At 39.4% G+C, this 24,325-nt stretch overlaps 1 protein-coding gene across 2 annotated transcripts in view; it reads right to left on the reverse strand.

The window, feature by feature from the left end:
* The window catches only part of NEDD9 (neural precursor cell expressed, developmentally down-regulated 9), a 74,489-nt gene that overhangs the window by 34,345 nt on the left and 15,819 nt on the right, over nucleotides 1–24,325 (reverse strand). The window contains exons 2-3 of one of the 2 annotated variants that reach the window (XM_042464148.1): nucleotides 11,977–12,174; nucleotides 10,402–10,848 (exon numbers count right to left, since the gene is read on the reverse strand). In XM_042464148.1, the coding sequence (XP_042320082.1) occupies nucleotides 10,402–10,848; nucleotides 11,977–11,997 (468 nt within the window). In that variant the 5' untranslated portion in view covers nucleotides 11,998–12,174. The remainder of the gene's footprint in view (nucleotides 1–10,401; nucleotides 10,849–11,976; nucleotides 12,175–24,325) is intronic. The other variant, XM_042464149.1, reaches the window with a different exon arrangement.

Consider the following 24,325-nt stretch of genomic DNA (forward strand, 5'->3'; position numbering starts at 1 on the left):
TCAGGCCGATATTCCTTTGATCCTTAGTTCAGCTTTGGTTCACGTCAGGGAAATTTGAGAAAGTTCAGTTGCCATACTGTCTGAGGGACAATGGGAACTGTAGTCCCAAAAGGCAAATTTGTCAACTTCTGGGAAACTTGCTGTTTCTTGAACTGCTTACATGATGTATCACAAATATGTTTTTTGCTGGGTTTTTTCCTTATGGGGGTCCTTTTCTTGTGGGGGGCATCAAAGGCCACAAAGGCTCTCCCAAAGGCTGCATGCAGTTCATGGGCCACATGATCGTTCCTCCTGGTTCTACAAATCATAGAATACACCACATTTATATGTTAATAACTGCGGTCTTGTTGTTTTAATATGATGGGTGTTCCTGTTTCTGTGAGCAAAATGTTCTGTGAAACTTACTGATATGTTTACCCAGTTTAGCCTCAGGTCAAATTTAGCTAAATTATTTTTAATTACAGTACTAACCTTTTTGAGAAAATAACATTGAAAGGTCGTATCACAGTTGGATTATAAAAAAACCACAGGCCCAAAGTTGCTGCTTTCTTAGCCTTTTCTGTAATCTGGTCCTGGTCAAAATGTCCTCTATGTCCATCATTGTCAAAAACAAAATTGGGCAGTACAAAGATATTCTCAACTATTCTACACCCTTAACACAGACCACATGAAAGGAGCTCACAGACTATGGGGCTGGACAGACTGCCCCAAAAGGGTGGGCTGGAGCCGCCCGTTTTTGTTCCCGAGGGACGCTGCAGCAGCCAAAATGGATTCTTTTAAGTCCGTATGGCGGATGTCACGAGTGTACCATTGGCGCATTGTGGTGCATCAATGATGTAAGCGACGTGCAGCAATGTCTGTACATTGCGCATTACTTACGTCATGATGGCGGCCCCCATGTGGATGGGAGATCACCATTATGGCGCCTCTGTTATGTGCTAGGGTTTGGGAGCGTGCAGTTGGCGCGCTTTCCCAAACCCTAGAATCGGTGCCACTTTCCACCTGTCTGTCTTGGGCCTATGTTTGAGAACCTCTATTTACTCGATAATTTAAAGCCTAATTTTGAAGTTGTCAAAGCAAGACACAGTCAAAGTTAAAATGGTAGAAGTATTTCAGCAGTAAGAATAAAAGAAACACAGTTTGTAGGAGGAAGCATTAAATTCATATGGCAAATTAATCAATCAGAAGCAAAGACTTGCTGCTATGTTCACCTTGCAGGAAGCCCTCTGAAAGATCAGAATGGGAGAGGAAATTCTTAGCTTCAATGGGTTATGTTTTTCAAGTTAAAAGCCTCCAAGCCCTGAAGCTGAAATAAAAGTAACCTGCTAAAACAGGTACAGGTTAAATGTCCCCTATTTGGAATTCTGAAATCCAAAATACAGTACACAAAAATCCAAAGTTTGCTATCTTTGCTTTTGGATGGTTTAATATACACAAATTTTGTTTCATGCACAAAAAATATTTTGTGTAAAATTTCCTTCAAACTATGTGCATAAGGTGTATACAAAACATAAATGAATTTCATGTTTTCACTTTGCAAAAATAACTTTCCCTAAGCTCTGGGAAGAACTAGATAACACACCATACATATAACTGTGTTAAGAAAAAAAACAATTGCATGAATCAATACATGGACTTGATTTTTTTTGCATTAAATCCACATCTGCTGGAAAACCACATTTCCAGTGAGAGATTGAAAAAGTTAGATTTATTCAAGCAACCCATAATGTATTTCAGCCAATCTGAGATCTTTTCTTGACAGAGTGATGGCTTTGGCATTCCCTGGTTATGATATCACTGTAATCACCTGCCTTGAGAGGTTTCTTTGACCTGGCTTGCCATGTCTGCCGGCAGTAACTGCTGAGCTTGCACTGTTTTATGATACTTGGTGCTTATTTAATGGAAACAGTGAGGCAGCAAAACACCACAGTGCTTGCAAAGCGCATGATGCCAATGTGTGCACACACATATACTCAGTCCCTTTGAAGACACCTTTTCAAAAGTGACCTTGAACAAGTGGCCTCTATGGACAACAGCTGTTTTAAGACATGGCACATGTACTAAGTACAGTTTAATCTGGAATGAGGGTTAGAGAAGTGATTTATGAATTGGTTCTGAACAAATTTATTTAGCTTTCAGAAACACCACAGCCTTCAGTTTTTTTTGGAGGGGGGAGCAGCAAGAACTATGGAGGTGATAGTGACAAATGAAAGTTTTCTTGAAAAATTGAGATGAAAGAATAGGTAAGGAATCAAAGTGTGTGTTAAAGAGCACTTGAGATAAGTTGATACAACCCTGAAAAATTTACCCTCAGTGAATCAGAGTAAAAACAACAACAACTGTACCTTCCCCCCATAATAGAATTTAATAGAATTTGGAAGTGGATTGTCAATGATCCCTGTAGGCACTGTTTCTTTATTGATATGTATAACCTGTCTGATCTGTAAGATTTAAGCAGGATCAGGCCTGGTTAGTACTTGGCTGGGGATCACCAAGAAACATCAAGTCCTGTATAATTCAGAGGAGGCAACAGAAAGCTATCTCTAAGTATTCCTTGCCTCAGAAAAAAACTATGAAATTCGTGGGATCTTCGTAAGTCAATAGATGACTTAAGGCACGCGCGCGCACACACACACACAACAACAACAACTGTAACCGTGGATGTAACATATATTTTGTTCTTGAATGTGCATATGTTTTACTATTGGCAATGTTACATTGCACCTTTATGCTTTTTAATAGCTCTTGAAGAAAGTCACCAATATAATTAATAAGCTGAACTGCACTGTCATTTTCACTGAATAAAACCAAACATTTTTAACATCCTGAGACTCAAGTCTCTCTTTTCCCTGATATTGGGTTCCACTGGATGTTTCCAGTTGCCATGCTTTTTGCATTAAAGAGCAGTCTTGAAATGGTATACAAGTCCAGTGCACTGTGGAGCTGTTTCTCTCATGCTAAACAGAAACAAAAGCTAAACCACATGGCAGAATGAGATGGAAAGAATCATAAGGTGATATGAGCAAACTGTGCAATTTCAAATACAAGATGGTCAGTGAACAGTTTTCACTTCCAACTCCAGCATGTTAAAAAAACATGCAAGTAAAAGAATAATTTAAAAATCACATAATGCAGAAATGTTCTAGAGCAGTCAGTTTTTGTTGGGTTAGTTCTTTATCTGGATATTTTAAAAAAAAAATCTCTTCCAACCTTCAGGCCCATTCTATCATCTAAGAATTCCCATGAAAGTCTAACTGTTCACTACAGGTTTAGCATCCCTTATCCAAAATGCTTGAGACTAGAAATGTTGTAGATTTGGGGGTTTTTCAGATTTTGAAATATTTGCATATACATAATGAGATATCTCAGAGATGGGTTTCAAGTCTAAACTTGAAATTCATTTACTGTATATACTCATGTATAAGTCTAAAAATTTTAGTCAAAAAATTGACCCCAAAAACCTAGGTCAACTTATCCACGGGCCAATGTAAATACTATATTTTAACGCTTATTAAAAAGAGAACCATCCCTGGTAAAAGGCGAGAGTGCAATCTGTCCTGGAAGCACTGACCTCTTTCTGTTCTCTCTTCCATTCATCCTTTAGTGTGAGCCAAAACCATTATGCCTGCCAGAATTTTGTAGGTTCTTTGGCATTGTTTTCCTTTGCTCCATCATTTAGATCCTTTGTTGCCTTTCCTTACATTTTACCCTTGACTTATCCAAGGGTCATATCAACATCATAATTTTGCTCCCAAAACATGCCTTCGACTTATACATGAGATCGACTTATACTCCGGTATATATGGTATGTGTTATTTACACCTTATACACATAGCCTGAAGGCAACTATACACAATATTTTAAATAATTTTGCACGAGACAAAATTTGTGTACATTGAACAATCAGAAAGCAAAAGGGTCACTATCTCAGCCACTCATGTAAGAAATTCTGGAGTATTTTGGAATTCCAGATAAGGGATACTCAACCTGTATAAACCAAGTTAAAGTGTAAATTTGCACAAGCTCATCCCTTGCAGAGTTTAAATGTTACTTTTGTGGACTACAGCTCTCAGAATCACCTATCCACTGGCCATGTTTCTTGTGAGATTCGGAAATTTGCCTTTCAAAAAAAAAAAAAAAAACATTTTCCAAGCTCTGATGTCCTCTTTCTTTCTCTCTCTCTCTCCTCAAACCACATCTTCTATTGTAACCTTCATTGTCAAAATGTATAATATAGTAATGGAGAGATAACTACTTCCCTTCCTCATGTCAGTTTATACCTATGTTGCTTTGTAATTCATCATAAATATTAATAACACTGTTGAAAAACTATATATTGGACTTTGTTGTATTTTGCTACATGGCCATGGCTACCCGTAAATGTTTTTTCTGGATTTCAACATACCTAATTTAGCCACAACAGGGGAACCTTAAAACAAGAAGGAGCCAGAGGTCTGGGACTACCTCCAACAATGGTAAAATCCCTTCATTGGACTACAACTGGCAAACTTTACCTATCTGTGTGGATGTGCCTTCAAGTTGCTCATTAACTTATGGTGACCCCCATGAATTTCATATGGTGTTCTTAGCAAAGGTGGTTTTACAGTTCCTTTCTCTGAAATATAGCTTACAGCACCTGGTATTGGTTAGCTGCCTCCCATCCAAGTACTAACCAGCACTCATCCTGCTTAGCGTCCAAGATCAAACTGGACCTGGTGCCTAGGGAATTTAGGTTGCTTATACAGCACCTAAAAGTTTTGTCAGATGTAAAAGTACAGAGACTCCTTGATATATTCAATGCTCTCTGCCTAAGAAAGGAGCAGTTATCTTCACATACAACAAAGACAACTGGATCTCAAGGGAAGTTACTATGCTGCTGCTAATGGAATTGACATTTTATTACCAGTCTTTTATTCCCTTAGCATCTGACTCAGAATTTAGGCTTGTGACTCTAACATCGGGCCGAACAGACAGGCCACAATAATGCTGGTTTGGGTCACTTTGGAGGTATGCTGTTTCAATGATGCATGCATCCTAAGAGGCCGGAAGCCATGCCAAAGCCATGCTCCAGTCCTAAGGTCTGGAGTGCAGCTTTGGCACAACTTCTGGCCTGTTAAGATGTGTGTGTCATTTAAACAGCATACCCTCAAAGTGAACTGAAGCAGCTTTATTTTAGCCTGTCTGTTCGGGCCCATCATTACCTTTTTTCTCCTTTATGATTTTTAGCATCTTTGCCTGTCAAAGACATCAGTGAAACTGTGAAAGCTGGTATAATGTATTTTATGCTGTGGAGTTAGCCCAATAGAGGTATAACGAATTCTGTTGTATATATTGGCTATGATCCAATGGAATTCCCAGTTATTCCCTTTCCTCTTACAACCTCTTTCAAATCCTACTCCATGGAGCTGGAAATCCTGTACTACAGGTTTTGGGGCAATACAGAGGCTGCAGCATAGAGAGGAGGGGAAGAATTCCCCATTGTACAAACAGACAGCTGCTAGTTTTACACTGGAGTTTAGTCAATCATATCCTGGACAAACCTCTGATATTTTTGCATGGTAGTGTTCACATCTTGGGGAAAAATATCATTTTTTACTACAATTCTCAAAAATCTCCCAACTAGGGTAGCTAGAGTATGTAGAAGGTGGTCCTTGCACACTCTCTGGGGTAACATACCAATTATTATTATTATTATTATTATTATTATTATTATTATTATTATTATTATTATTAATGGTATTTATACCCTGTCCTTCAGCCCTAACGGCTATCAGAGTGGCTTACAATTATTATTTTTAATTAGACGGTTCCCTGCCCTCAGGCTTACAATCTAAAAGACATGACGCAAAAGGAGAAGGGAATGGTGGTGGGAAAGGGGATGAGGTCCAGTGGTTCTTCTCTCCCTCTGAAGCCTGGACCAAGGCAGATGGACTGGAGGGAGGGCGCTTCTTTTTCAGGCTAGCCCTGGTGGAGCTGGGCCTGCCTGGTCACTCCCTCACAGGCCGAAGGATGACAGTTATCATGGAGGGGAGCTCTCTTCCTTCAGGCTAGCCCTGATGGAGCTGGGCCTGCCTGGTCACTCGCTCGCAGACCGGAAGATGACAGTTATGGAGGGAGGAGTCTCTTCCTTCAGGCTAGCCTTGGGTTGGGATAATTGCTAATGACCAATTTACACTTCATTAGTACTAATTATTATTATTATTAGAGTTGTCCTGAGGAGAATCTATTGTTGGAGGAGGTTTCTTCTCAGAATGACTCAGGCCTTTCTGTAGGACTTTGTCCCAGGGATCCTGGGAATCTAGTTCTTCAGTGCCACTACACAAAGGCTGTGGAGAAGCTAGAAGATTTACAGGAGGCAGCTGTTTGTGATCCGAGTGAATTACCACTTTATCACTCAATACCTGAAATTTAACAGATTTCTTGGTTTTATTATTTGTCGAGTTGGTCAGTTTTGGGGGATTTCTTTTGTCATGCTTTGATGTTTCTGGTTTGATGTTTCTTTCTGGTTGTGATTTCATAGCTAATCCCCCCTCTGCTCCCATATTGGCTGGGGACTTCTGGGAATTTTAGTCCAAAAGAGTTAACTTTTCCCAAATTCTGGTTACACTTCAGGTGAATATTGTACTTCCTTGGTTTAAAAACATGTTTTCCATTGCTGAATAAATATGCCATCCTCACCTTCTTGACGGAAGAGATGCTCAGCTATTTTCAATAGATCAATAGAACACATGAGAAAACAAATGCCTACTTGTACCACAAACTGATTCTATGGAGAAGTCTGGCTGGAAAGAATAAGTCAGTCCTTTGCAGAAAAGCTGCTGCCTGGTAGATATTTTGACCCCCTGCTATTAATAAGGCTCTATACTAGATGGAATATTTTTAACTCTCGAGCCTTGCCAAGACACACAGAATACTTGCAAGCGTAGCCTGTATTAGACGAAGCAGGCACAGCAGTGTACTTAATCTGTTGGGGACAGGTGTTGCCAGCTGAAGGAAAGATATTCATCTTTTTAGACGTCAAGGCAAGAAACCTTGAGCTCAACTGTTCCCAGAGCCAAGCTCCCTTAAATACTTAAAGATTGTTTTACTGATCTCCTGAGGATGAGGGATTTAGGATGAGAGATCGGCTTGTTTAGATGAGAAGGGAAGCCAAAACAGATTAAAAAATCCTTTTTAATTAGTTTTTTTTAAATGAAACTATCAAAGATCTGAAAGTTGAAAGTGAGGGTAAGTTCCCTGAGGCAGGGGCCTAGTTTAAAAATAACAGTAACAATATCAGGAGGAAGGAGAAGAGAGTTTCTTCTTCTGCTTTCTCCCTGCAGTCCACCCTGATTTGAACAGTGTGACAGGATTATCAATGTTAGAACTGGAGCAAATGCTCTGGTTCATCAATCAATCACTGTATTTTTATCCAGCTTCCCCACCACCCACCCAAAAGTTGGCTTAGAAAATAAAAAGAGATACAAGTAAAAACACATATAGCTAAAAGCACAGAGAAAGCTAAAATTGAAATACTTATGAAATGGTCTATATAAATAAAATTTTTACATTGCATTTAAGGGACTTGAGCATCCATGGATTTTGGTCCCCACAGAGGTTCCTAGAACCAAACCCAGCAGATACCAATGGCCTACTCTATATCAAAAACATCACATTACTGAAACAGAAAGCCTAGCATAAAAAATCAGCTTGTTCCCAAATGCCAGCTTGGAAAAAAAAATCTTCACTTAATGGCAGAAAGATAGTCAAGTCTTCACTTGATGCTGGGATGATAGCCACTCCAGGGTATCAGCTGCTGGAAACTCCAGGCCATTCGTAGTGCCAAAGTAATTTGCCTAACATTTGATATAATGCACCTTGTTCTGTCTCAGGCAGCAAAAATGTTTTAGGTCAGCTTTGTGAGGCAAGTACAGTGGTCCCTTGCCTTACGCAGGGATCTGTTCTGGACCCCACCGTGTAAGGCAAGTTCCGCCTATGCTCGAGCCCCATTCAAAATAATGGGGCTCATGCTTGCAGTGTGCTGTGGTGCGGGCACCATGGGTGTGCGCAGCTTTCAGGAAATGGCACAGGGCTTTCAACGTAAGTTGAAAGCTGCATAAAAGGCGCCCGCATATAAACTCAGTGGCATCATGGAGCTAGGATGTCCACCTGGCACTTTATAGGCCCCATGAAATAAGCATCAGATAGATCACCTGGCTAGGACACCATATTAGTAAATGGATTTTACTCCTGTTCTTTTAGAAAATCTCCTCATTGCCACAGGAAAAGAGACAAACACAATTAGCAGTTAGGATACCAGAAAGAGTTCATCTAAAAGACTCTGAATGGAAAATAATAGTTCTCAGAAAGCTAGAGTGGCTGGCCTGAGGTACCTTGAAGCAAATGGCCATGAATCCAGGACAAGTTGGAAGGATTTGCAACCTTACTTTAAAAAGGAAAGAGCCAGGATTCCTGCCAACATCAACGGCAGTGAAAGATTAGACCATAGCACCTTCCAGACATGTACTTCCTGGTTGAGTATCCCTGTCTGCAGTACGTCACAGAGACACATTTATAAAGGCTAAGTAACCCGCTCTAAATATTCCAGAGGATTTACTGATAGCCCTGCCTTCCAGCTGCTCCATATCTGATGAAATGAAAGGATTAAAAGAACAACAACAGAGTCCTTCCTCTAACATTCATGAAGCCTTGACTCAGGTGACGGGCACATAACTGTGGAGGGGAATGCCAAAAGTGTCACTTTATTTGCTCTTGGTTTTACATTTCACTCACCCTTTTAATCAAGATTATGGAGACTTCCTGTCCTTCTCAGTAGGTCACTATCGTCAGATTTCATACCATTTTAAAAATTATATCCAACAATGTAAAGCTTTTAAACAAAAAAATGCCTTTATTGGTGCTTTGATTGGCACTTCTGTTTTTTAAAAACTAGAATAAATGAAGAGTGCCTAACAAATAGTGTGACATAACTCTCAGGCATCTATAGGAACCTCATTATCACATTTTTTGGCCTTTGTGCACAAGCATCTAAGCCAGTGATGGACAAGGGGCAGACCCAGATCTACTTGTAGAACAATGGTTGATTTGCCCTAGATCAACAACAATTGCTGAGTCCCAGTTTTTTAGAGTCAGGTTAAAGATGATCCTCCTCAGGTTGCCCAAACTGCCTTAAATTATGGTACTGTAATGAAGAACACTTAGGGTGATCAGGAGTGGATTTCTGCGCAGATATACTCCAAGATCCATCTATAAGAATGGGTAAGACTGATGATCCTGCAAGTCTGAAGCTTGACTAATCCTGAACTAGGATGTTGCCACAGTATGGGAAACTCTGGTGGCAGGTGGCATTGTGTCAATTGGGCCATGAATACATCATGGGTTTCATTCTGAACTTTAAGGAGGTAATCTAAGAAGTTGAATCCTATCTTCAAAATAGATTCAACACCTCAGATAATTCTTTTAAAGTTCAAAGTAAAACCACAGTGGCTTTACCACTAGCTACCACAGATGGGACCCCAAAGCTTTTACACATCTTCTTCACTCTGCTGATTAACCAATTAAAAATTCAATGAACTCATTCAACCAAAAAAAAGGTTTCACACAACAAAAAATCACTAGCTGTTTGGATTCCTCTCTCAAAATCTGTCAGGACAGACTGGATTCTTCATGCACCATAACAGTGAAAACACGTCCCTCTTGTGGCATGTTAGGGACCATTCAAGACCATGTGAAATGCTCAAGTTGACCAGATGCTAGTCCAGCTACTGGTCCTATCCTTGCCTTGAACAAACAAAAGGTAGATGATGGAATGTAGTCAACTAGCTCCACTAGGGTCATGCAATGCCTGCTTCTTTTTATAGGGTTGTTGTACAAGTTGTATGCCTTCAAGTTATTTCTTACTTATGGTGACCCTAAAATAAACCTATTATGGTGTTTTCTTGGGAGAATTTGTTCAGAGTGGATTTGTCCTTGCCTTCTTCTGAGGCTAAGAGCACGTGACTTGCCCAAGGTTTATATGGCTGAGCAGGGATTTGAACCCTGATCTCCCAATGTCCTAGTCCTACATTCAAAACCACTACACCACACTGGCTCCCCAAAATCAATCTGAAGTGATTCAAACTAGCTGTCTTCTGATTTGGAGTCAGATGTGCTACTAGGGTACTATATATAGGATAGATTCTAAGAAGGATGTTCAAAAATCACTACTGAATGGTTCTTAATAGGGCTTGGAGGGATAGATATTACACACAATCCTTTATAAATCTGTATCATTGGCAGTAGGGAATAGCTATCTTATTGGTAGCTTAAGTCTACCAGGTTTAGCTGCTTCATCTATCCCCACAGTACTGTACTTCAATCAAATAATTTGGAAACTAACATCCCAAGACAATTTGTACACACCTTGTTGCTTCCTGGGGAGCCTTCTATTGCACCAAAACTCCTCTGCCCAGATGGAGGCACTTGGTAAACATCATGCCCCTGAAAAACATGGCCTGTGGGTACCTGGTAGATTCCCTGATTCAGATAGGAAGGTGGCACTTGGTAGACAGGATCTCGAGGTGAAGAATGTGCATTTGGCACCTGGTAGACCTTTTGCTGGTTAAAGTTTTGATGTACTGGTCCTGAATTTGACAGGTCTTGGCTGGGTGGACTCTCTGGTACAGGGCCTATCAGAAGTTTCACACGGTTGCCAGGAACAATACCTTGCCGTCCATGTAAGGAACACAGCCACCATCCTTCTAGTCCTTCAGTGTTCTGTTCTATCACTGTCAAAATGTCACCTTTGCGGAAGGCCAGCTCTTCTGCACATTCTGGGACATTATCATAGAGGGCTCTTGCCATAAGATTCTGCAGAGAAAACAAAGAGTGGGGAAGAACTCAGCAAGGTATTTTTAAGTAAGAGTTGTGTATCCAAATAGACAATGACCCCTAGCTTTTGGATACCCTGATTAAATACAGTTTAATCAGTGAGGCCCATGATTCCTACTCCTGCAAACCAAGATGTGGCATCAGTCAAATAGCAGTGGTCTCAGACACAGCCACACATCTGAAGAAAGAAGTTTTAACTTCTTATATTGCATATCACTACACCATCACTACCACCACCAATCTCTTTTACAAAGTACAGAGACAGTAGTAGAGAGTAGCAAAAATCACATTAATCTGACACCTAAAGCAATTCCTTTATGTTGCTGAATAGGAAAAATTCCTATAAAGAAAGAAACACAATCAATTTCCTTATAATTGTCAGGTTTTAAAGATTCCTGTCATGAAACAAATGCTTCTGGTCAACACATAAGGTAGAAGAAAGCAATAGTTTCCAACTACATTTGTTGGAAACTCAGAATCTGAATTTGCTGAGTTACTATCTCCATTTTACACATGACTTAAAAATTTATTCAGAAAGACATTCCTGCAGTGTTTTCTAGAAAGCAATGGTATTTTAACATCTGAAAGGTATCACAGGCTGAAAATGTTCTATTTTCCACATGGCAAAATGTCTACAAATACTGTACTGTACAAACATTTGTAAAATACTCTTAGATGTTGTTGCACTACAAATCCCAGGAGCTCTAACCAGCATAGCCAATGATAATAATAATAATAAATAATAATAATAATAATAAAATTTTATTTATATACCGCCCTTCTAAGAAATCAGGGCGGTGAACAACAAGAGGTAAAAATACAATGATGATGAATGTTGGGAGTTGAAGTCCAATAACATTCAGAGGGTCACATGATTTCTGCTCAGGTTTAATCAATGCAAAAAATATTATGAATTTCCAAACAAAGAAATGAACAAAGGATTGAAACTTGATCGAAACAAAGGATGGGAAAGGAATGCAGCTGGGATTCAAATGAGTTTGCTAATATGCAACCAGTTTTTCACATCCCTGCTTTTAAGTGCAACATCTAGTAGTTTCTTCAGGAATTCATCTTTCATCAACATAAAAAAGAAAGCAGGTGTCTAACCCTTTTGGATGTAGAAAACATGTTTAAAACATGTGAACGGTCGTCTGTTAAGGATCTGAGCGGAGTTTCCAGTGATCACACAGTTGGTTTTTCATTGCTCTCAATTGTGCACGCTCTCTCCCCCAGTTGCTGTCCACTTGCCATTGTCCTCCACCACACATCTCGGCCCCCACTTTTGAAAAGCATTCATCCAAATAACTGCAAAGACACAATTCAAATACAGCTATCAGAATCAGAATATGATGGACTATATCTGTATCTGGAATCAAATGGAGCAGAACACTAAACTGAATGTTTTGGTCAACAGCAAAATAAAATGTATCTTTTAATTCAAATGCACCATTCAGATTGCTTCCTAAAAACTGACTATGTTCACATGTCACAAGCCATGGTGCATCCTGTGGACATCATCTCTAAAGCTGCCTCTACTGACAAGCCATGGTTCATTAACCATGCAGAGTCTCAACCCATGCTTTGTTGTTGGCTTATGATCTTTGCCTTATTTAAACCAAACTGAATCTACACTATCTGGCTATGTGAGAGAAGAACATTACCATGTCCTTATACCTAGGCATTTCAAGTAATAATTATGTGTCCAAATGGATAAATGCAGCTAACAAGGTTGTGAGTTTGATCGCAGGGCTCCAGGGTTGACTCAGCCTTCTATCCTTTCGTAGATTGGTAAAGTGAGTACCCAATTTGTTGGGGGAAACTGGCTTACATGTTGTAAACTGCTTAGAGACTGCTTAGTTCAGTATGAAGTGATATAGAAATGTAAATGTTATTGCTAATTCTATTGCTATAGCCAATCCTGGCTTTTGAAACTCAATAGAGACAAAAGGCCACATGCAATTGAATCAAATGAACCATCATACCAATCTTCTTTCAATGTCTTCTAAAATTTATTGCAAAGCAAAAAGAAAAACGATTTCCCCATACACACAAACACTGCAATCCCTGATCAGGGATTTTAACAATTTTTCTGAGATTTGATATGAGTTTAAAGTATTTTTCTTTTCTTCAGTTAAGGTATTTTCTAATGGTGATAAGAAAAATTGCTAGGATACTGAGGTATACAAGCATATTTGCAACTTTGTGTTGAATGTCTCCTTTCCCCCATTTTTTTTACATTCAACACAATCTGAATATCAGACTGTACACAGTAGAGAAGCTTCCACTCATAAACCTTTTGAATGGGAGAACAGACACCCAGTAAAAATGTCCTGTCCCACATGATCAGAGTAACATAAGTTCCAGAGCCCAACTCTGGGTCCATCATAGCAGGGTGGGGAATGTTTGAGTTTCCAGATGTTTTGGACTGGAGCTACAACTCTCACATCCTTTACCATTAGTCATGCTGGTGGGGCTGATGGGAACTGCAGGCCAAACCATATGGCAGGCCAAAGAGTCCCCGCCCCTGCATTATAAAGCTCCCTGGCCTTCCACCTTGTTACATAAATGTAACCCATACCTATCTAAAAATATGCTGTCTCTGTTTGCAGACAAAACATGGTTTGCCTCTCTCACACACACTTACTTCTGTTTTCTGTATACCTGACTGTCTAGCAGAAATTGTCTGCCAACTAGGCATTCAGAGGAAAGCAGACACAAGTTGCATAGGCTGTCATTCTTGGAAGCCTTCACAAAGGCCCAGAACACTTCATTTCTTGGCTGGATGAGTTATAGCAAAGCACACTGGCAGCTATTAGCCTGTCTACTCCTGTACTCCAGGAAAATCAGATATAGCTGCAGACAAATGGCAAACTACAAAATTAAATGTATTGGAAACACTACAAAATGTACAAACTATGGCATATTCAAAATCAGGCATGCTAATCAAGTTGAAGATTAGCAGCTTCTGTGAATACTTTTAACAACTCACAGTTTATCACAAACTGATATTACAGTCACAACAGTGGGCCCTTGGTATCCTCTGGATTTGGTTCCAGGGCTTCCTATGGATACCTAAATCTGTGGATGCTCAAGTCCCATCATATACAATGACACATGAAGTTGCTGCCCCTTTAATAAAATGGCAAAATAAAGATTTGGTTTTCAGATTTTTTTAAAAAAAATGTTTGCAAGCTGTGGATGGTTGAATCCACAGATGCAGAATCCATGGATATGGAAGGCAATTGTATGCAAGAATACATCCCATTAAACTCAATAACTCTTTCTTCTGATAAGGCATTTGTATACTTGCCCTATGAAGCCAGACTTTGCTAGGAGATTATCAAACCCCAAAATCCTTCCCCCACTAATATAAATAATCTTGACACTGCTTCATTTATTTCAGCCACTCAATGGTTTATCTTCAAAAAGAGGATATTTGTAAAAAAAACAAACAAACTCATTATTTAAATCTGTATTTTGAAGTGAAAAGCTATGCACAGATTCAGAGTTGGAAGGAACCTCAAGGGATATCTAGCCTAAGACCTTGCCAGTGTAAGAATTCATAGCTAAAGCATCCCTGAGAACTGACCATTTAACCTCTGGTTTAAGAACTTCAAATGAAGGCAAGTCCCCTACCTTTGAAGGTGCTCTATACCAGGGGTAGGCAAGCTGCGGCCCGCGGGCTGGATGCGGCCCGGCGAGGCCTTGGGACCGGCCCCAGCCCAATTGCTGCCAGGGCCTTTGGGGAGCAATTGTCTATAGAAGCCTCAGTAGCATGCATTTATATTAATATTTTTTTAAAAATCAGCAAATTTTTTTGTGTGTCTTCCATTTTTTTTTAGAAAAATGTCTTCCATTTGAAAATTTTGTCCTACATTTGTCCTGGTTTATTTATATATTTAATTTTTTTTAATTATTTAATTTTTTATTTTTTGGCTTCGGCCCCCCAGTTGTCTGAGGGACAGCAACCCAGCCCCCGGCTCAAAAAGATTGCCTACCCCTGCTCTATACATTTTTCCTAATGTATAACAGGTATCTTCTTTTTAATACTATAATTTCAGTCCATCAATTTGGATTCTAACTTCTGGAGCAGCAGAAAACAAGCTCATTCCATCTTTCATAATACAACCCTTCAGATTTTGAAAGATAGCTATCACATCACCTCTCAAGGCTTGTTTTCTCCAGGCTAAACACACCCAAATCTGAGGGAGGTCTTAAGAGGGGTGATGTAAATTCACTGCTACACAGCCCATTCCCAATGATACTAATTCCTTCAAGCAAGACTAGCACCTCATCTCAACCTGGATGGTGCTGAAGTCACCTCATGAACTATATTTACTGTTCACAGTTTTCCTGTTCTTTCAGTTGAATCTCAACAAACCACAACACGCGGGGGGACCATATACCATCATTTACCTGATCAACTTTCAGTTTGGTAAATTCAATCAAGAATGATGATGTGAATTGGTCCCAAATCTAGCTTTACATACACAAATCCTTCTATTGACTTTGTTCAGTCATTTACTTTAACTAAGAATAGGACTGTGATTTTTTAAAATTGTTCTTTATTAAGTTTTATTCCATCGTTACATTAATATCCAAATTTCACACATTGAACATAATGATAAAAAACTTACCAACATCAGCTATTTTATTTTGTTAATATCAGAACAGGGTAATACATAATTCTTTAGCTAATTGTTTCCCTCTTATTACAATCATTTCCAACTCTCAACAAAAACTAACATCAAGATTTTAATCTCTTGCTGGATATTTCCTTATCTGGATAACCTTGATAAATCGTATACCAAACTTAATTTTTTAAAATGTAATTTGTAGGTAAAATTACACTACTTTGATAAAGCAGGAGAGCGAGTAAGCTTCAGAGAGGGTTCTCAAATGACATAATGCATTTTAAGTAGGGTTTTAACTAATTGAAGAAGTTTTAACTGATTAATTCTCTACCTCTTGACTGATTAAGTAGCTGCATTTAAATACATTTGCATGTTGCAAAACATCATCACAGGTGTCTTTCTCAATACAGTATAAAACCTGTATCTGTGGGGGATATGTGCCCAGACTTACCATGGAAATGTAAAATCATGAATAGCAAACCCTATTGAAATAAATGAATTCCAGCGACCAAAGCATTATGTGGGTGGACTGAGAGATTCCTAGCAAAACCACCTTTCTAGGCATTCCTACATCTCCAGTGAGATTCTACAGTCAACTTCTGCTGGAAGCAACCACAGAATCGAGCTGGAGGAACTAGAAAAATCCCTAGAGTGAATATACCTTTTCGGATGTGTGGAACTGTGGGTACCAGACCTGAGGATACCGGGGTCATACTGTACTTCAAATAGAATTCCTACTAGAAACTTGTTCAGACAATGCCTTCCTTCTTTTCAGAGTTCTGTTCATTGCTCCTGGGACAAATCTGCATAAAGCACATCTGTTTCTGTAGTCTACACTTCTGCAAAGATGCTGCAGTCAGTACTACATCTAACTACCTTTGACTTCTCCCAACTTTGTGTGCCAGGTCTCCATTTTTATGGTTGGGTGGGCAGAAGGAAGGCATTTAGTTTGAGCAGTCAAGCAGAGCTATTCAGATTTCCAGCATTTAATTAGGACAAATGAATTCATTCCAGCAGGAAAGGAATTGGAATGACAAAATGTCAGTAATCATTTTGGGTGCCAGGCACAAGAAATATGAATGCTAATAAAAGGAAGTTACCAAGAGATCAAGGAGACTGCACAAGCTCTTGTCTAGAAGTCTAAAACAGGTTTGGCTTCCTGGCCTGATCTCCCAGAGAAAGCAGATTTAGAAATATCACTTGTAGAAATATTAAAGCAGCTCTGAATAAAATAACAAAAATGCACTTTTAAAACATAACAAATAATTTGTTTTAATGACTCAATATATTAATAGATATATGTTTTAAATGAATAATGTATTTATTTTAAAATAAATAAATAAAACATTTATTTAAAAATATTTCTTTCCTTTTTTCAGTTTTGGCTTGCTGGTGTAATATGTGTGCTGGTTCTTCAACACAATGTCATTCTCTGTTACCCAACATGTACATTCTTTCAACTTTCTGTTTTAGTGCACTGACTGCTACAGACAAATCTTGAGAGCTAATCTCCCTTAGATTAAAGGGAAGGGGGGAAATCATCCCTGAAATGATGCAATGATGTGGGCATGAAGCCATAACACTGATAAAGAGAGGATACATTTGAATTATTTGGTTTTTTCACACACATCCCATTCAGGGCAGAGTGATGGTAGAAATGTTCAGGAGAGATACAAACCAACAGCTTGAAAACAGTAAAGGAGGAAAAGGCCAGCCAGAGTCAGGGTGGGAACGTAGGGAGTATCCATCCTGCCTCATAAAAGTAAACAGGGAGGGAATGACGTAGATGGCAAGGCGGTGGTAACTGCATGGCAGCCTTGAAACAAACATACAGTGAGGTGATAACTAATACGCAGAGAGATTATGTACAATGGATTCTTTAAAGGCTAACAGCCTCGGGTGCAAAACACCAGAGAATAGGAGCCTCAGTCTAGATTTCCAACAGACCACAATAATTAATAAGAAAACACAGTTAAGCAAATCCACTCTTCACCAGAGTCTCTTACTACAGCTGGGGGAGGAAAAACCAGGCATGTAGCCTTGTATATATACTGAGCCATATTCCAGAATGATTAACCTTTTTCTTTATTCACTTGCTGCCACCTACGCTGCCAGAGAGTTTATTATGATAGTTTCCTTGGTAGTTATCACCTTCACTGTGCAATGGTGAAATGGACACCCCCTTTCCATTATGATCCATTTCAAACTAGCAAAAGGGCCATCACTTCTCCTTGGTAATGTTTAGACAGTGAGAGGAAAAAGGAGAGGTTGGGAAGTGGGTGGGAAGGATCTTAAAACAAAAAGAATGATGTAAGGGACTTACGCAAGCTAGTGTAATTTGCCAAGATTTTTTTTTTAATTAGGCATAAAATTGCCTTTCATACCGTTCATTTCTGCCTACCTAGGTTTTGCTCCAAATAAGTGAAGTGGCAGTGATTATGATTTATTAGTGACACTGTAAATTGTGTGATGTAAATCAGTTTAAGAACTAGGGATGTATCCACACTGTAGAAATAATCCAGTTGGACACCACTTGAACTGCCATGGCTCAATTCTATGGAATTCTGGGACTTGTAGATTTGTGAGTTATTTAAGCATCTTTGTCAGAGAGCTTTGGTGTCAGAACAAACTACAAATCCCAGAATTTGATAGCACTGAGCTATGGCAGTTAAAGCGGTGTTTAACTGGATTATTTCTGCAGTGCAGATGCAGCCTAGGATATTTTATTCATTATCCACCTCAACCTACCGCCAACTGGTTATGAGAATGTTGAAAATAGTTTTCCTTCCTTCTTTTATCCTAAATCAGATTGAGAGATAATAACTGTGATAGTTATAGACCAGCCAATATTGGAGACTGTACAAGATTTTTCATTGGACGGTGCACTCTACACTGTAGAAATAATTCAGTTCGATACCACTTTAAGTGTTGTTGCTCCATCATATTAATCCCCAACATTCTGTAGGATGGAGCCATGGCAGATTAAATGGTAGCAAACTGCATTATTTCTACAGTGCAGATTCACCCTTAGACTGATGTAAACTATTTCAGTGGGCTCTTGATATCTGCTGGGGTTTGGTTCCAGATAACAAATAAAACAAAATATGTAGATGCTCAAGTCCCATTAAATACAATGGCATAGTGAAATGGTTTCCCTTGATAAAATGGCAAAATCAAGGTGTGCAATTTGGAATTTAGACTTTTTGGGGGGAATATTTTCAAGCTGTGGATGCTCGAATCTATGGATAACAAATCCGTGGATACAGAGGGCCAACTGTACTTTCATGTGAGCAATATTCCTTTTCTTATTAATTATAAGTGTTCTGTCTCTACTGCCTGGCCATTAATGTGCCACGAATGACTAGGGAGAACTTGGGAAAGTTAATTTTTAGATTACAATTCCCAGAACCCCCAACCCTCATTTTTTAGCAGGCTATTTAACCTTATAGGCCAGTTGCCAGCGTAGATGTCAGTTTTCACACAGGCCAGAAGATGAAAAAGTGCAGTGCCCTACAAGTAATACTAAAAAACATCAAGGAGCAAAACGGGGTCAGGGTACAAAAGGAGGGAAGTTCACACTGTGTTATCCCTGTTGACAATGAAACATCTCTACTCCAAAAGCTGGCAGACAGTTTTGTGACAGATTCTGCTGCCTGCCCTCCCCCCTCAAACCCTCTTCAACTTCCCTCATTTTTCACCCCTGGGATAAAGTGCCTATTGTACTATTGGAGAAAACTACTGGAGCATTGAGTATTGCAAATCTGCCTGGACAGAACAGGAGCTGTGTTAGAACTGTGGAGATCCCACCAATCAGATAAAAATATGATGGCTTTAGAGTCTGTAGATGAGCATCATTTTCTGATCATATGGAAGTCCATGCTGGTATACTGGTGATCTTTGCAATGTATGAATAAGTGATTCACTTGGGCTGCCTTAATTAATACTCAATTCAACAATATATAAATAATATAAGTATGAACTGTCTTGTTTGCTACTGACTTCATGTAAGCCACTTTGGAAAACCTTTCAGGTAAAGGGCAAGGCCAGTGATGCTTTAAATAAGCAAAACAAAACAAATGAATATAAAATTAGAAAGAACTGCAACCACTTTCAAAGAAAGATCACCCCTTCTCATATCTGCCATGCTCTGTGTGTTTCTGTAGCCATGTAAAAACCACAGGGCCGAATATTTTAAGAAGTGATCAGTTATATTATTTGTAGCCAGGTACTTGCAGTAGTGGATCCCACAAGCATTTTCTGAAGGCAGGATTTCTTTATAGAACACATTGGCCAAAAATAATGCCAGCAGTGCAAAAAAGGTATCGCACACACTGCCAGCTGTCCTACCGCACCCTCTCTATATATGATGTGTTTTTAATGCAAATAAAAACTGAAGGTCTCCAAGACCTTGGCAGGAACCATTAGAAGGCTCTGAGTCCTGAATACTCTGCCACTTCATTCTTGTGTGTCTCCAGAGCAAGGACTGCCAAGTTGTCTGGAAGCAAGAGAGTGTGGAAAGATTTTGGCCCATACAGAAGAAATGCCAGGCTCTCAATTCATGGTTCTACTGCACTGTTTTTGATATTCTTGTTTCATTCTATGTTGGAAAATGCAGAAGGTTGTCAATATGGTGTAGTCTACTACAACTTAAACTGTATTCATAATTATAATGTAGTATTTTTAAAAATGGTAATTAAGTGCCTCCCTTCAGGGGAAAGAATTAATGCTTTGCATTTTTTTTCCTCCTGGCACAATGACCTAAATTCACTTCCAAAGCATACCAGGTAATGCCAATCATATTATAAAGGTATGGCAGGCACACATCCAACAAGGGAATGAGATTCCAGAGGATTCATTCTCCTACTCAAGACTGGAGTCCAGGAATGATTCGGACTTTAGGATGATCCTGTTAAAGCATGTTGCTCATAGCCTTCTAATGGCGGGATGAGCAGACTTAAAGCTTGCAAGATTTATGTTGGATTTTTTTAAACCAGTGGATCCAGTGATCCACTCTCTAGATTTGGAGCAAAAGACATACACTTAAAACTCTGTAATTCTGGACTGAGGAATTTGTTTTCAGAACCAGGACAGAACCAATCTTATATCCTTTCACATCCTTGCTATCCCAGGCTATCTCTATTTCAGGAGTATAATTAAGAATGGAGGGAGAGTCACTTGCTGCTGATAAATAAATAACTGGGATTCAGCAATCTTTGCCAATGTATTGAGGATCACCCAGAGATATACCAGTAGCTTCTGATCTACCTTCTGTCCACTTTCTTATTTTATAGCCAAGCTGTGAAAATGTTTGGGAACAATGAATAGTTTCATACATTCTCCATCTCTGGTGTCAGAAAGTTGTTCTAAAGCAGAGATGAGCAACATACAGGCTTCCAACAGTTGCTAGACTAAAACTCTCATCTGTCTTAGTTAGCATAGCCATGTCGACTGCAGGGATTCTCAAAGTCATAGCCCCAAAAGACATTTTTCAAAGCTTTGAAAAAATACACTCATTAGGTGGCTGAACAGCAACTCCCACTAGTTCTTTCCAGAATAGCAAATGGTGAGGAAAGCTGAGGCCCCATTTTGCCTACATCTGTGCTAAAGTGGGGTTTTGAACTCTTAATAAATATGACAAAGGAAACTCAAGTTCCAGTTTACTTAAAAGATATAAACAGAAGTGGGAACAAGAGATTAGAGCCTGCATTACACTCTAAATGGACTGTGGGGAAAAGCCATGTGGTGTTTGTTCCAATTTAATTTCACTTCACCCTGTTTACTTTATACTCTTATTTCTCATCTGTGAAGACAAATCTTTTCCAAGAGGAGCTACTGGAATATCCCCAAATGTGAATATAGGGCACCTCATCATATGTAACAATGAAATCATGTGGAATTGTCTTCCTTGGCCTCTCTTGAATCAATTCATGAATCTTGCAGTGTAGTTCGTTGTGTGCCTTCAAGTCATTTCCAATTTGTGACGAACCTAAGGTGAACCTATCATGGGGCCTTCTTGGCAAGATTTGTGGGAGTGGGGGGCTGAGAGAATGTGAGTTGCCTAAGGTCATGCAGTGGGTTTTCATGGCTGAGCAGGGATTCAAACCCTGTCTTGAGTTGTAGTCCAATGCTCAAACCACTACAACCTCTTGAAATTGTGAACACATGGACAAACATGTGGCTCATTAATGAATTTGAAATTTTACCTGATGCTAGTCTGGGTAAAAGTTGGTGTTTTGACTTGTTTGTTTGCTGACATGATTGTTATTCATTTAAAATGCCTGTGAACAAGCATTTCAAAACTCAAAACAGATTTCAAAGCAAAGTGAATTTCTTGTTACTGTTGTTTTGATTCTTCTTTTCTCACACTGTTGTCTCATCCCCAAGCAGTACATTATACCCTCACCCTCATGTTTCTCGCTAACCACACCCATGTGGGAATGCATACATACTAAGAGATCCCAGATGTCTACAATAATATATCCACATGTTATGCTGTGAGTGAAATAAGGCCATAGGACAATAAAAACTGTGCACCATTAGCCGTTTGCAATTGTCTGTTCTTTTCTTTTACTTTGGATAGACTAGATTCTGGCCCAGGTGGGTTACTTTGTCAACAAGCTGATCAGCAAAAAATGCAGCAATGTCAGGAAAATTTGTGGGCTTCTGGCTGTTGTTGGACTGCAACTCCTCCTAGCCAAAACCAGTATTTCCAATTGTGAAGTGTGATGAGAGCTGCAGTTCCAAAACATTTTGAAGACCACAGTTGCCCAATTCTGCTCTAGAGGAAGAATAGTATCCATAATACAGTGGGCCCTTGGTATCCACTGGGGTTTGGTTCCAGGACCCTCTGTGGATATCAAAATCCCTGGATTCTCAAGATCTGTTATATACTGTATAGTTTTTATGTGTCTAAGAAACAAGAGGGCAGTGGTCCTGCTAACTAGGGGATTCTGGGGAGCTGTTACTGTCCAAAAAAGCAACATTCCCAGGGTCTAGAAGAGCAATAGTGGGTCAGACCAATAGCCAATCTAGTCCAGCATTCTGTTGGCACAATAGCCAAATGTTGCTTATGGCAACCCTGTCAGTTGGACATGAATGGAACAGCACCCTTCTTCACCAGCACCTAGAGTGCCACACATTCTCCAGCTCTGTGCTACACAAGAGGAGTGTGCAAAGTGGCCCATGGGCCACATGCAGTCATTTGACTGTACTTTTCTGTCCCCTGAATCCCTTTACCAGTGTCCCCAAAGACCCCTAATAGTCCCAATTAAAAAGAAAACAGCATTCTTTGCAGTGAATTTTTTGTCCTAAAGTGATGAAGAAAGCCCCATCCCAATCCATGAAAACACATTAAAATTCTCCCACTACAAGCACCCTAGAACCTTCTACATATCATATCATATATCATAGCATACCATATCACATATCGCTCTCCATATCAGTGAAGTCCCTCTAAAAATGGTGATAGGCAATGATAGAATCTTCCTGCCATTTTGAGAAGAAAACAGAGGTGCTTGGACTTGCTGTGGTAGATGTGGCCCACAGGTGAAAAGGGGGTAGGAAATTTACTCCTGACTCTTACACAGTTGTTCACCCTGCCTTACAGGGGTATTGTAAAAGACTTGTACCATACCTGGAATTTACTCTTTATATCTTGATTCTGTATACCATTGTTATGTAGTAGGAATAGGCTCAGAGAAATAGAGGACAAGAAAGATCTGGGAAAAACGCACATTAGTACCACCCTTAGATAAAGACATTATAGCAAGGAAGAAGAAACAACGAGCCTCTGATCATATTTCCAACTCCATGGGTTTTTCCAGTGGAACATTGGCAATATTGCAGTGAAGTGTTCTTACATCTTTTTTAAAGAGGCAAACTCCACCCTCTCCCTCCCAGTTCACATTAGCCAAAGTCAACAGATGTACACAATTTTGTCCATGTATCATTATACCCCTCCTCAAAACTCTTTCCTAGATTTTTATTTTTTAAGAAAAAAGTAGAAGGGTCTTTCTTTTATTATCATAGCATATTTAATGTGCCTTCCACACCAAGATCAAAAGAAAGAACAAAACCAAAAGGCAGGCAGTAGGAGACAGGACACCAAGCAAAGCAAGTATGAGCTCACTTATGATTTATACACTGCCACACCAAAAAAGCAGAATTGTGTGGTGGAAAAACTGCACAATTCCCCCAGGCAATCAACATTTCTGGTGGAAGGAGACTGGAGGCTGGGTGTTATGGAGCAAAAGCTGACTAACAAAACAATATGGGGAAATTAGCCACAAAAATAATAAAACAATATAGCATATTGTTACTGCAACTCTCCCCATTAAATGGAGAGGTTGTGGTCTTGGGGACTTTTTGGCACAAAGTTAATATGTATTTAAAAAAAACCTTTAAAAAAAACACAAAAGCAACAATTTTGCATAAGACACTGACCTGAATTGTGATTACTAAACCCAACAAGAGAAGACCCACAGAATCAATTGCTGTAAGGTAAATCAATACACAGGTAGATCCTACTGGTTCAATGGATCTACTCTAGCTGGGCCTAACAATAGGATTTGGGCTATTGTTTTCTGTGCATTTCATGCCTTTCTTTCTTTCTTTCTTTCTTTCTTTCTTTCTTTGTAACAAAGTCCCCAAATGCAAAACAAACAAATGAAGATTGCAGCAATTGATGGGTTTAATGGGTGTCTCAATGTTGCCACTTCTTGTCAAGGATGGGAAAATTCATGGTTTTTTTTACATCCCTACTGAAGAATCATACTGATTCATTCATTCATTCATTCATTCATTATTTTGTCATTTCTTCTTTA

Source organism: Sceloporus undulatus, chromosome 4, assembly GCF_019175285.1.
Source record: "Sceloporus undulatus isolate JIND9_A2432 ecotype Alabama chromosome 4, SceUnd_v1.1, whole genome shotgun sequence".
Taxonomy (NCBI): Eukaryota; Metazoa; Chordata; class Lepidosauria; order Squamata; family Phrynosomatidae; genus Sceloporus; species Sceloporus undulatus.